This window comes from Trichosurus vulpecula, chromosome 7 (assembly GCF_011100635.1).
Source record: "Trichosurus vulpecula isolate mTriVul1 chromosome 7, mTriVul1.pri, whole genome shotgun sequence".
NCBI classification, from domain to species: Eukaryota; Metazoa; Chordata; class Mammalia; order Diprotodontia; family Phalangeridae; genus Trichosurus; species Trichosurus vulpecula.
This window is the reverse complement of record NC_050579.1, coordinates 266,333,041-266,347,477: the sequence shown is the minus strand read 5'-3', so window position 1 is coordinate 266,347,477 and position 14,437 is coordinate 266,333,041. Positions and strand designations below refer to the sequence as shown.

General features: G+C 43.7%; 1 protein-coding gene across 2 annotated transcripts; it reads right to left on the bottom strand.

Annotated features, from left to right (window-relative positions):
* Positions 1–93: 93 nt before the first annotated feature.
* Positions 94–14,196, bottom strand: MRPS18B (mitochondrial ribosomal protein S18B). 2 transcript variants are annotated; one of them, XM_036768646.1, is made up of 7 exons: positions 14,082–14,196; positions 12,386–12,488; positions 11,094–11,191; positions 10,895–10,963; positions 1,914–1,980; positions 966–1,025; positions 94–652 (listed from the first exon to the last, which is right to left on the bottom strand). In XM_036768646.1, exons 1-7 carry the CDS (start codon positions 14,157–14,159, stop codon positions 366–368), a joined length of 762 nt encoding a protein of 253 aa, XP_036624541.1. In that variant the 5' UTR covers positions 14,160–14,196; the 3' UTR covers positions 94–365. The 2 variants fall into 2 exon arrangements, with proteins under 2 accessions (XP_036624541.1, XP_036624540.1); XM_036768645.1 differs by having other exon boundaries at positions 11,108–11,191; positions 12,345–12,488; positions 14,082–14,184.
* Positions 14,197–14,437: the final 241 nt, after the last annotated feature.

Below are 14,437 nucleotides of genomic sequence, written 5' to 3'. Positions count from 1 at the left end.
AGCATTCCCCAGCCCTCCCACTCTGCCCATTTTTAGGCAAATGGCAAGTGTACAAGTTCTAACTCCTACAATCTAAAAACTGAGACACATGGGTAATAAAAGAATTTTTATTATAAAGGGCGGACTTGACAAGTTAGGCTCCCCTACCCCTGCGACTTAAAAATATGGAGGGGGGGTGCCCTTAAAAGGTATCGACCAAAAACATGTTTCATTTTGCCTTCTCCCTGTTCTCTTTTCCTCTAGGTCAGAGCTTGCCATTATCCTACCCATTTCTAAAAAGGGTATGGATAAGAAGTTTAGGCATCAGGACTTACATCCACCCCTTAAGCTCTGAAGCACTACAGAGTACATTAATCACTTCCTTTCTAGTGAACATTCGTGGATTCCTCTTCCTCAGTGAGAATTTTAGTTTGAGATGGAACTATGGGCATCATGTCAGGTGGGGGTCCACTCTCTTCCTTAAGGTGGTCTCGGTACAGACGTCGAAGACGGGCCAGCTCTCTCTCAGGTGGCTGCTGCCAATTGTACCATGAATACCAGGAGGTACCTGCAGCTAGGGCAGGAGCCTTTGGGGTACGGCCGACGGCTCCATGGGAGTTGCTGAAATCAGTATCCCGTGGCTGTACCAGTGGAATGTGGTAACTGAGAAAACCTAGGGAGAGGAAAAAGATGGGGGGGGGGTGTGGAGGAAAAAAAAGGGTGCCACGAGGCAAGGAAAAGTTAGGAAATGAAAAGTGAGGAGGAAGTAAGGTTGACTGCTGAAGTTTAGGGATAAGAGATAAGGCATTAATGAGACACTGAAATGCTAATGTATAGAGAAAGGACAACAGGAAAGGAAAAGTCTATATGGCTTCTTAGGCTTTCAGAATTTGAATTTCCTTAACCCTCACCACCCCCACCCACTCCTTCCAGGCCCTGGTCCTCTTCCCACTTCTAAAACATGTTGTCCTCTTTCTGACTCTCACCATGGTCTCTGGCCTTCAGGATAGCCTCTGTCAGCTTCTTATGCTGCTTCATACAAACACCTTGTAAAAGGAGGGAATGAGGGAGGGAAAAAGGGAGAGAACACAGTCACCTTATATTGCCATAATATCAACTGCCCTAATGTTGCCTCTGGGGATGATATAGGGTGGTGGCGGGCTAGGACTTCAGGAAGGAAGATTCTTCCCACTGTACAAATTAGGAATTTAAGGCCCAGAGAAGGTAACCAGTGGCAAGGGTGGATCCAAGTCTCACATCTAACTGGAATGAGGACTTGTGGAAACAACCAATGGAAAATTCTTGGAAGTGAAGGTTAGGGAGGCCCCAGGAAAAGAAAGGTCTAGGGGAAAACTGTTCAAAGGAAAGGGAGCTGTAGAGCTGAATATTGCAAGAGGCCAACACTTGCTCCTTCCCTCCTTTGAGGAGCATTATCTGATTAACCACACTCCACAATAATCATCATTGCAACACCTTGGCATTTGTGGGCTTATTTGTACAATTCAATTCAAGCATTAAATACCATGTCTTCTGTAACAGATACGGTGGGTCAAACTTTTGGATGTGAATCCCATTTAAATGTTCAAAGAACCGTACAATTGAGAGAAATTCTATGATTCAAAGTGAAATGTCTGTCCCTTTGGAAATCAATCATCTCTTCATTTACCTTTTAGATATAGCTCTCTTTTCCAAAGTTGGATTTACTCAAAATAGGGAAGACATAACATTTTGCCCCTGTTCATATGCAAGTCTTGACACACATTTATGTGTATCCTTTGTCTCTTTGCTTTTAGACTGAAAGTTTTCCAAAGGCTGGAACCTACATCCTCTTTGCTTTCTCTAAGTCTCTAAAAAAGCCTAAATGAGGAAGGCCATTGTTTTCAGTGGAAGAGACTACAAGGGGAAAACCATACTCTAAGGGGTTGAGATCTAACCTGTGTATGGGGCATGGAAGATGACACCTGTGTGAGCACAGACAAACTGCTCCAAGAGCTTCACATTCTGGAGAGAAAGAAACAGAAATGGAGGTTGCAGTAATATCAGAAAAGGCAGCAAGTAGTGCTTCCTCCTCCTAGCATAGCATGTTTTTCCATAGCCTATTCCAAATTTCCCAATCTCCCCCCAAATTCAAGCCTCAACTCGTCTATGACATCTCCCCTGATTCTAAAACAGTACTCTAACTTCTCTTGAGTACAGCTAGTACCCAAAGCCTATACCAAATACCATTATACCAAATTTAGCTCTTTTCTATATACTACCATATAATACTTTTATCTCTTCCTGTGGGCTGGAGAGATGAGACATGATTAATTAATCAAGAAATATTAAGTGCCTACTATGTGCAAGGCAAAGACAAAGACAAAAAACTGTCCTTGACCTCAGATAAGGAAGGGATTGTAAGTTCTAGAAGACTTGAATTCTAGTCCAGATTCTGCCACTTGCTAGCCATGTGACCTTGAGTAAGTCACTTATACCCACTTCATAGAAAATGAAATTCACAGTATATCTGCTTTGTATAGGGCTGCGGTATGACTTCTCTCTCTCCAATGGCTGTGATGTCTACCCAGTGGAAGTGTCCAGGCCCAGGCCTCCTAGAATTGGGGTGCTCCCAGCAAGAAGGGTAGCCATGCTTAGACCTCAAAGACCTGGAAGTTCAAGCCCCCATACTTATCTCTTCACATAGGTCCCTCATCTTGCCCAGGGAACAATGAAGGTTAGCTAATGCCCTAGAGCATATAAAAACATCCAGTGTTAGTGAGGAGGACGTTGTGAAATCCTAAGAAATGAGGCGATAATGTCCCAAATACCCATCTTTCTGCCTTAATAACACTGGACAGTTGGAGGGAAGAGAGGAATGCTTTGACTTAAGTTTTGTTTCCATCTCTCTCTCTATGCTGACAAAATACCAAATCTGGAAATCTTACAACCTTGAAACACCCATTTCTGGGGACCAGAAGAAACCTCATACTGAATTCTTACCTTAGCTACGTCAGAGTCTTTGTCATTGGACAAGTGAATAGAGGCGAGATGAACCCTTCTAAGGGGATTTTGGAAGACTGAATTCACATCTCAGGAAGGGAGGGATTAAATGACCTCTGGAGTCACTAAAATTCTGTGATTCTGCAATGCTGATAATCTGGCACGTCTTCCTAGTTCTTAAAAGACAATACTCCCAAGGCAGTTTCTCTTTTATCCTTACCTTATCCTACTGCCCCTGCCTTTCTATTGCCCCAGTCTTGAATTACTCATATTACTCAAGCCTTCACACTTATTCAAGTGCATCTAAATGAAGTAAGAGAAAAACCACAAAACCATGCTGACTTGGGTCCACTACAATCTTATGTTAAATAGTATCCACTTGGCCCTCACTGCAAGACAGCAATCCTTTTACAACTTCCTGATCAATTCACTATCCCAGTTACCACACTGGCCTTTCCCAAACATTTCTTCACACGTACTATGGCTTCTTTTCTCTATTCCCCCATCTTCATCCTTTCAGTTGAGAACCTTTGTCCATCTCATTGAAAAAATTAAAGCCATTAGCCAGGAGTTCCTTGTTCTCTCCACATCCTCCTATCACTAAGAATGCCTTCCCCCACAATCTCTTCCTTCATCTCTTCACTAGAAGAGGTGGCCTCTTTTTGCCAAGGCAAACCCCTCGACCTGCACAAATGATCTGTCTATTCCATCTTCTCTAGCAGCGTGTTTCTTTATTAGTACCTACTTTCTCTCTAACTTTGAATATCTCCTTGTCTATTGGCTGTTTTCCTGCTGCCTACAAGACACGCCCATGTCTCCCCCATCTTCAAAACCCCCCCTTCATCCATCCATCCCTGATAGCTCTCACCCTGTGTCTCTGCTCCCTCTTGTGGCTAAACTCCTAGAGAAGGCTGTGGTCACCTCCATTTCCTTTCCTCTCATTCTCTTCTTAACTCTCTACAGTCTGGCTTTCAACCTCGTCGTTCAACTGAAATTGCCCTCTGAAGTTATTAATAATCTCTTAATTGCCAAAATCAAATAGCCCTTTCTTAATCCTCATCCTTCTTGACCTTTGCAGCCTCTGATACTATTAATCAACAGTCAATAAATATTGAGCATCTATACTGGGTGCTAAGTACTAGGGATAAAAACAAAACAAAAACTAGTTCTCTCTCTCAGAAAGCAAGGGCAGGGATGATGAAGCAGTCAGGGACATCCCAAGCAGTGCAGCCGAGTGAGAAATGAGATGTGTGAGCTAATGCTAAGGTTTCTCCTGAAAGGGAGGCTTGGAGTTCACAGACCCACCCTTCCATCACAGAAGCCCAGACCAGTGGCAGGGCAGATCAAGGGTGTCCAACCTAAGGTTTTTATGGAAACAACTGACAATATATTTTGATTTGCCATTTTAGTGAGCGCTCTGCGGCAGGAGGGCTGTAAATCTCTACACTGATGAGATGTTGCAGGATGATGAGATTATCACAGTAATGAGCTTCCTGGGGCAGATGGGGAAACTGAGGCAAACAGGCTTAAGTAACCTGCCCAGAGTCACATGGGGGCAACTAATTGGCAAGGTGAATATACCACTGGACCTGGAGTTTGAATCTGGCCTCAGACACTTATTAGCTGTGTGACCTTGGGCAAGTCTTAATCTTGTAATCTGTAGTTAGCTGGAGAAGCAAATAGCAATCCACTCTAGCATCCTTGCCAAGAAGAGTTGGACGTGACTGAAAGGACTCTCAACAACAACCAGGGTCACACGGCTAGTAAATGTCTGAGGCCAGATTTGAACTCACAAAGATGAGTCTTCTTGACTTCTGGGCCCGGTGCTCTATCCACTGCCCCCCCCCACTCCCCCCAGAAGTCAGTGAGAGAAGTCTGAAACGGGCAGCTGGGTGAGAAATGATCTTGATACTCTCTTCTCTTTAGATTTCCATGACACTGCTTTCTTCTGACTATGATTTCTTAGTCGTCTTTGCTGGATATTCATCCAGGCTGTACCTGCTAAACTTGGATGTCCCTCCAAGGCTCTGTCCTGGGTCCCCTTTCCCATGGATTCAATGATCATCTCGATGCAGATCCAGATCTAACTCCTATCCCGATCTCCAGTCTGGCATCTCCAATTGCCTACAGGACAACTCAAACTGGATATCCAAAAACTCTCTTAAAGTCATCATGTCCTGTCCCCCCAAATCCTCCCCTCTTCCTAACTTCCCTATTACTGTAGAGAGCACCACCAGCCTCTAGTCCCCCAGGCTCATAACCGAAGTGTGATCCCTAACTCCTCCTCCTTCCTCACTCCAATTTGCCACCAAGGCCTTTCTTCAATTCTGTCTTCCTAATATATGCACTCTTCTCTCACACTGTCACTTCATGCCTGAACTACTGCAATATAGTCTTCTTGCCCCAAATCTCTATCCACTCCAGTCCATTCTCCACTCAGCTGTCAAAGTGACCTTCCTAAAGTACAGACCTGACCATGGAAGCCCCACCCCTCCCCAATTAACTCCAGTGGATCCCTATTTCCTCCAGGATTAAATATAAAATCCTCTCTTTGGTGTACAAAGTCCTTCATTACCTGGTTTGTTTCTATCTCTTTCCAGTCGTCTAGAAGGAATACTTAGTTATCTCCACAAACTCTGCGATTCAGTGACAATGACCTCCCCAACTCCACATTTTTCCTAATTCTTCACAGAACTTCTAGATTCATCTTCCTTAAGCAGTTCAATATATACAGTTTGGGAGGGGTGTGTGTGTGTGTGTGTGTGTGTGTGTGTGTGTGTGTGTGTGTGTGTGAAAGGGCAATATGAACATTCTAACACCTGGATATCTATAACAAAGATTCATCTGTTTTGATCACCACTTTTTATTATAAATTCTTGGGGGCACAGATTGAAGCTTTTTAGTAATAATCTACTTAAAATTACAAATATAAGCATAGTCTCCAGACCCCTCCCTTATTCTGCTACCATCAATCAGTAAAAACCCCTCCTTTTTTGAGGTTCAAGATAACCAGATATGTCACCCAATTCTCACTTTCACCTTTTAGAATCTATTTTTCCTCAAAGCTTAGCTCAAGTACTATCTTCTACTTGAGGACAGTCCTGATGCCCCTGGTGCCTCCCCGTAAAAGCTGTCTTGTATTTATTTTGTACATACTTTTTTCTCCTAATAGAATGTAAGTTCCTTGAGAGCAGGGAGTTTCATCTTTTTATTCTGAGCACCTAGCACCATCCTTGCCACATAAGTGAATTCTCATCTTTTATATACCTGTGTGTTACTTCAGCTACACAGAACAACCATCATCTAGTTGATCTTGCTATCACTCAAGGTTGTTTAAGTTTGCATGATGAAGAATTCTGAAATTCCTTCACCTGACCTTAACTTCCCATCGTTTTCTCTCTCACTAGATGCCCCAACTCCTTTTAGACCTAGCAGACTGTCCTCACAATCAACGCTGTTGTAATAATCTTCAATCTCTCTCCATACAACCCCACGTTTCCCTATCCTTAAGACAGCCCCTCACTTAACAGATCATCCTTTTCATAGCCAAACTCCTAGAAGCTGTTGATACTTCCTACCTTCACTTCCTCAGAACCTTCTCAACCCTTTGCAATCTGGTTCCTGACACAATTCCTAACAAGTGGCTCTCTCCAAAATTACCCATGGTCTTTTATTTTTGTTTGTTGTTATTGTTGAGGGGGGAAGGCGGGGCAATTGGGGTTAAGTGATTTGCCCAAGGTCACAACGCTAGTATGTGTATCAAGTATCTGATGTGAACTCAGGTCCTCCTGAATCCAGGGCTGGTGCTCTACTCACTGTGCCACCTAGCTGCCCCACCAATAATCTTTTAAATGAAAAATCTGATGAACTTTTCTCAATCCTTAAATGCTTGACCTCTCAGAAGCATTTAACACTTTACCACCCTCTCTTCTTGGGCATTCTTTCCTCCCTGGATTTTCAGGAGACTAATCTCTTTTCCCTTTTCTCTGGTCTGACCCAGCCTTTTTAATTGCCTTTGATGGATCATCATCCATACGTAACACAAGCAAAGTGGGACTTTTTGTTGTCTTTTGTTTTGGAGTACTTCTCAGCACTAAGGCAATCCCGTGCCTTTGATTGAGTCTTGCGTTTGTTTGTATGAAGGTCCACACCCTCATGAGAGGTGTGAAGCCCTCTGACCCTAAGAAGTATATATTCTGAGGTTAGCATTTTGTATGAGGCTCACTCATTGGAAGAGTATTGGCGTGGAGACTCTGGGTAGCAGTTAAGGAGACTCAGCTTTGAAAATCCAAAAGTTGGTGCTTCTCTCTCTGGTAACTATGCATGTATAGCTTTGGTCAGACAGCTAAAAGCCTGTCTGTTGATTTGTGTTATTTGCTCTGTTTATATTTTCTCTGTTTGTAATTTCTGTTTGTATTTGCTCTGAAGTTCAAGGTGCTAGCTTTTCCCCCTGAACTAAGACAATGATATATGTATGTTTAATTAAAGTTGGTTTCCTTAGAAAAGCAGATCAAAGAACCTGTGTTAGCAGCCCTCCTGTGTGCTGGTGTTATTGGCCTTACACAGCTACAGTACACCACAATCACATTCCTTAACTATGAGTGTACCCCAAGCTCAGTCATGGGTGCTCATCATCTCCACACTTTTCTTACTCTGGGCAACTTCATCAGCTCCCATGGGTTCAATATCTCTATGAAGATGACTTCTAGTCCCATATATGCTACTCTAAGTCTCTCTTGTGAAGTCTAATCCCATATCATCAATTCTCTGATATTTGCTACTAGATATGCCACAGACTTTTCAAACTCAAAATGTCCCCAAAAGACCACATTATAAGATATAAGCTAACTTGAGATTGTACTAAGACTTTTGAGACACCCTGTATATCATCTGGACCTCACTCACCTTACAAAATTTCCAATTTCTGTTAAGGGCACCACAAATCCTTCTAGTCAAACAGGTTCAACACCTCAGTGTCCTCTGACTCCTCTCTCCTCTCTTTTACCCCCTCATGTCTACAATCACTTGACAAGCCTTCCTGATTCTAACTGTACAATCTCTTTTGCATTTCTCCACTCACATAGCCACAATCTAAGTTTAGGCTCCCCCATCACCTCTCACAATAGCCTCCCAATTGGTCTCCCTGCCTCAAGTCTCTCCCCTCTCCAATTTATTTTCTTCAGAGCTACCAAAACAGCCAAATAGTCCTAAATGTCTGGTTATGTCACTTCTCTGCTCAATAAATTTCAGTGGCTACGTATTACCTCTAGCATGATAAAATCATAAATCTACAGCTGGAAGAACTTTAAAGGCCAGAGCCCAACTCATTTAAAGATGAGAAAACTAAGACACAGAAAGATTAAAAAGATTTGCCCATGATAACACATATAGTGTCATAGTGTCAGATCTTCTGGCTCCAGTCACTGCTCTTTCTACTACACCTTGTTACAACTACTCTATTTGGTATTCAAAATCCTTCGTGATCTGGCTCCACCCTACTTATCTAGCCAAGGCTCCCATTACTCCCCTTCACAAACTCTTCAGTCTAGCCAAGCTGGCTCACTTGCTGTTTTTCCTACAGAAGACTAACTCCAGGCCTCTACACAGGCTGCCTCTCCATGTCTGGGGTACAGTCCCCTCCAAATTACAGAATCTCTAGCTTCCTTCCAAGTTCAGTTCAAATACCACCTCCCACTTAAAGCTTTTCCTGATTCTCTACTCCCTTCCTCAGGTGCTGGGGTCCCCATAATTATCTTGTATGCCCAGTTCCTACAACATGATAAGTGTATTAATTAGCCCTTATTGATTGAAATGTAGTATTTTAGAAGGGGAACATCTGAAGTGGCTGCTGGATAGAACAGAGAAAAGATGTCAAAGTGACTCCCTTATAACTGCTCTCAATTAAAAGTCAGAAAATGTGGAGATTCAACTTAACAAATATTTATTAAATACCTAAAGTCACTGTGCTAGGCACTGGGAACATGTAAAGAAAATAAAGAAGTTCCTACCCACAAGGAATTTATATCTCACTAGCCTTACATACAATGCAAACAGAGATGTGAATACAATCTAATTTGAATAATGAAGATACCTGTAACAACTAGGAGAATGAGGAAAGGATTTCCACAGAAGGCAGCATGAGACACGAAGGAAGCTAAAGATTCTATGAGGTAGAAGTGAAGAGGGAAGCATATTTCGGATATAGACGACAGCAGGTAGGACACTTGTTGGAACATGGGGTAATTACAGGTAAATGAAAGGGAGCGATTCACAACACATCCAAAGGCAGGCTGGACTTTAAATAGCGCTATGAGGATTTTCTATTATATCAGAGAGGCAACAGCCACTACTTGTATAAAGGATGGATCAGAGGGTAAAGACAGAAGCAGGGAGACTGCAAGGGAGGCACTCTTGCAACAATCCTGTCAAGAAGTCAGTAACAACCAGAACTAGGCTGGGGGTCTACGTGGGGTGCCAAGAAGAGGGTGGATACAAGAGATGTTGTGGAGATAAAATCAGCAAGACTTGGTAACTGACTAGATATTGGGGGAGGGGGGTGTGAAGGAAAAGAAAGAGTTGAGAATAAATACTGCTGATGTTACAAACCTGAGTGACTAAAAAGTGCCCTCCAAAAAAAAGGAAAGAAAAAGGAAATTTGGATAAAACTCAGGTTTAGTAGTAGAAATAACAGATTCTAGTTTGGACATGTTAACTTGATATGTCTATGAGTCGTCTACATACAGAAGTTCAGCAGTGACTGGAACTAGAGCTTGGGAGAGAATATAGGACTAGATATAAATTTGGGAGTTACCTGCATACAAAGAGAAGAGAGCTCAGTACTAAGTATGGGGAATACCATTGGTTATAGAGAGAGATGGATGACCAAGAAGCAGAAAAGAATCAAGACTAACCAGAGAGGTATGAAGAAATTAAGAGAGAGCAGACTCAAAGCCAAGAAAAAGTTGCCAAGACATAGAATAAAGGCTGTAAAAAGCCATCAGATTGAGCCATTAAGACATCAATGGTGATTTTGAAGAAGACAGTTTAAGCCTACTGGTGGGGTCAGAAGCCAAACTGCCAAGGTTTCAGAAGTGACTAGGAAATGGGGAAGCAGACGTAATTACTGCAGGTGGCTTTTCCAATTTTCAAGGTCTCTGTGAAAAGGAAAGATAATAGCTTGAGGAGATGATGGGGTTAAGTGAAAGTTTTCAAAGATAAGAAAGACTGGGCATGTTTGTAAACAGCTGTTAGGAAGTGGAAGATCATGAAAGGGATGATCAAGGTGGCAAGCTCTAGAGGAGAAGAGGTGAAAACAGTAATAGCTAAAGAGTGCTTTACATATGTTAATTCATTAGGTCCTTCCAACAGCCCAGTGAAGTAGGTCCTATTTCTCCATCTTATAAACAAAGAAATTGAGACAGAGGTTAAATGACTTATCCGGGGCTACACAACACAGCACAAGTGTCTGAGGAAAATCTGATCTGAGGTTTTTCTGACTCTGAAGTCCTATGACGGGGTGGGGAACCTTCAGCCTTAAGGCCACACGTGGCCCTCTAAGTCCCCAGCCCTTTGACTGAATCCAAATTTCACAGAACAAATCCCCTTAATAAGAGGATTTGTTCCGTAAAACTTGGACTTGGTCAAAATGCCGAACCCAAGGACCTAGAAGGCCACATGATCGAGGGCTTGAGACCAAAGATTCCCCACCCCTGTACCTATGCTTTATGCACTGTGCCACCTAGCTGCCTGCAATTATGAGGTTAAGGGAGTAGGGAGGGTGGCCTTGAAAGCTACCTCCTTTTTGAAACTGGAGCAAAGGACGAAAGAGTGGTGGATAAGGAAGGGGATGGCAAAAATATCATCATTTAAGTAGTGTGTATACCCTAGTCCCTGAGGCAGGCAAAGTTGAGTACAATGAAATTTGGAGATGCCTTACTCTAAAGTCCACATGGAGCTTCTGATCCCGACAGATAGGGCAAGGGTTCCCAGCAACTTTGTTCCCTCGCTGTAGGAGATAAAGGACATGGGTAGAAACTTCAGGAATTAGCACACGCCTTTTGTCAAGGTCCCTCCAATCCCACCCTGTTACCCCTGAATCTGTGCCAGAGACCCAACTCCTCTTCCTTACTACTCACAACGCACGTCTTACGGGTTTGCTGCGGTGGGATGCCACCTTTGTGGTTTCGTCGATAGTCAGCCCAGACCGGACGGGAACCATATCGAGCCAGGTATTCTAGAAAGGAAAGGAAAAGATATGAAGGAGAGGGGAGAGGAGGAGAGAGAATTAGGGATTTATTAAACACTTACTATGTGCCCAAAACTATGCTAAACACTTTGTGAATATCTCATCTGATCTGTAATAATTACTAGAAACTACTTTTAGGGCCCCACTCTACCTCTGCAGCCTTAGTTCACATATACTAGTTCCCTTTGGGACCTAAATCCCCTTCATAAAAGGATCTGTTCTGTGAAGTTTGGATTTAGTCAAAAGGCTGCTTTTGAGGGCCTAGAGGGCCACACGCAGCCTCAAGGCCAAAGGTTTCCCGCCCCTGCTTTCAGTGCGACCTAATCCATCCCACAAAATTGCCCTGGATATCTATGCCTGTGCTTACACTACTCCCTATGCCTGGAATGCCTTATTGCCCCCCAACACCTGTTGAAATCCTGCCCCACCCTTCACGACCCAGCTAAACTGCCGCACCTTTAAAAACATTTCTTATATCCAACTTAGGAGTGATCTTTTCCTCCTTTCTCACCACAGAACTTAAAAAGTTATTTTTTTTCACACCTCTCTTCTATACTAATCATTTTCGATTTTTTGTTCTGTTTTAGTAATTTCCAAAGACTTATCACCTCCCCTACTGTATTTTTCCTAGAGATCATCCCCTATTCATCTTTGCATTCCTTCACTAAATATTTAATAAACATCTGTTTGGTAAAGCACTTTGGTAGATTCTGGACATAAATGTTTAACAAAAAAAAGTTTGACAAAAAGAAAAAAAAAGGTTTTCTTGCCCTCATGTAACTTACGTTCTATGAGACACAAAGACTAATAACTATAATACACAATGACATATAACAAGTATATCAGTATGAGGAAGAGCATTACCAAGGGGAGAGTCCAGAAAGGGGAGGATATATAGAAATTCAACATGTTCTGGGCATTAGTGTCAGGGAACAGCAGGTGAAAAGTAGAGAATACAGTATGTAAAAGTTGAGAAGAGAAATAATAGATAAGGCTTGAGAGTACTTAGATTGTATAAACCTCGGTGCTTTGCATTTGATTCAGTGTTCACTGAAGGACAATTAAGGAAAAAGTGTTCCTATATTGTCCCTTCTTCCTTTCAGGTTCTGAACTGAATTCTCTGCCTCCCCTTATTCTCTACCTTTTCCCTTTCCTCTTGCCACACCTTCCTTATGGTGGTACCTTCTGTCTCCAGGTATTCCCAGGGAGCATCTTGATAGAGGGAGACAGGAATGGAAGATTCTTCTTCAGGAGGAGCTTTGGTGCATAGGGTCCGGGGAGTAGCCTATGAAAAAGAAAAGGGGAAGGTTTAGGAGGGAAATTAGATATCTTGCTCTTCATTCCACAACTCTCTCTCAAGAATTCTTGAGGTTCTGTAAAGGCGTCAAAACTGGTGCAGTGATGTATAGCAAGAACGTGTACAGAAACTACACTTGATCCAAAAGCGATGAAGTAATGGGAGCTGGCACACAGGGTAGTTAGATTTTGGGGACAGCAACTGTATACAGTTGTATACCAAAAGTCTTAGTATAGTTTTAAGCTGTTAAAGGAGAGGAGAGGAGCATTCCGATTCTGTCCATTCTTGCCTTTAGGCTCCACCCGCAGGATTTAATTACGATTAATTAAATTATAAGATTAAGATAAATTAAGGGAATTGGCATTAAGAGAAAGATTAAGGATTTGAGAAATCTGTATTCCTGGGGAAAAAAAAAACTGATGTCAAAGGAAAAATAAAGTGAACTGGGTAGGTGTTTCAGGTGATGAAAGGAAGGGATACCTAAGCTCCTAAGAAATGGATAAACTATCCAGGAAGAGGTTATGTTAGGGTCACAATCCTGTGATACAGGTATGATGCCCATCTCAACTCTTCCTCTGAATCACTGGTCTTACCCTGCTTTATAAAAATCGGAGCCTCCCTCCCATTCCATAAGAGTGAGCCATCTGAGTCCCAAAGCTGGAATCAAAGCCCTCAGCCCTGTCATTAACTCCACAGTGACCTTAATCTCCACACCCTTGACGCTAACTTGCCCCATTTCAGGGAATAGCAACTGTGGGAAGCAGCCCTCCCCTTTTTACCCCAACTAAGGACCTTCAAGGTGGTGAGTAGTAAGCCAGGGGTTCAAGAGATCTGGGCATGGGGAAAGGAATATCTAGGGGAGTTTTGAATAGTAGTCTGACAGGCGAGAGAACCTGAGGACAAAAGGGAGCGGTACGTTAAGCTCTTCAGATCCTCCCTACATCCACAGGGATGGAGAGATAAACACAGCGGTGTACCCTGAGGACCATAAGCACCACTCAAGATGTCAGAAGCATCAAGGACCACCCCTTGTATCCAACGGTTCACATACCGGATATACAAAGAGCTAAGAGCCCGTGATTAGCTAGTTAAGACCTTGAGGGGTTCTCAAGAGCTCGGTGGGGCGGGGATGGAGTGCCCAGGTCAAAGCTCTTTTTCCTCGCCCTCCCCTATCTGTCATGTGCACACGGCGCTTGGGAAGAGAAAGGGGGCTGCTACAGCAACGTGGAGGGAGAAGAGCTCCTCCCGGGCCACCCCCATGCCGCCTAGCTGCCTGTTGCCATGGGAACATTTAAAGGTCCTCGGCAAATACAGGCAACTCTTATGAGCTGTGTACGTGGCATCCCTCGGCATGCGCCCCAAGGCCAGGGGCAAGACGCAGGAGATTGAGCAGGGGGAATGCCGTAGTCGAAACAATCGAGACAGGAAGGCGCTGGGCTTTCTCCCTTCTCCCCGACCCTAGGAAGGAAGCTCTTTCAGGGCCGGGAGGGGAAGGGAAGTCAGCCAGCCGGAGCCAAATAAAGCCAGGGCCGCGTGCCGCGAAGAGGGAAGACAGCGGGAGAGGGGAAACTGCATAGATACCTGCACCCAGCGGACACCTCTGACAGGTGTGAGGCCCGAGAGCCGCCTAAGCGGAAGAGTGAGGAGAGAGGTTGCCATCTTGGCGTACGGCTAAGGGAGGAGAGGGGACTAGAACAAGCTGCGCATGTCTGTGAGCAAGCGGGGTGGGGCTAATGTGAGAAACGTGCACTGCCGGGACGTGCCTGTGCGCACTTGCGTCAGTGCGTAGGGGCGAAGGGGATCAATTTTAACTGCGTCACAATAGAATCCGCCTTCAAAATTACAATCGCTCTAGCCAGTTCGCTACGGTTCCTAGACGCGCTATGGAATCTTTCGCTTCTGAACAATTTGGTGGTTGATTTTGGGCCCCGGTCCTA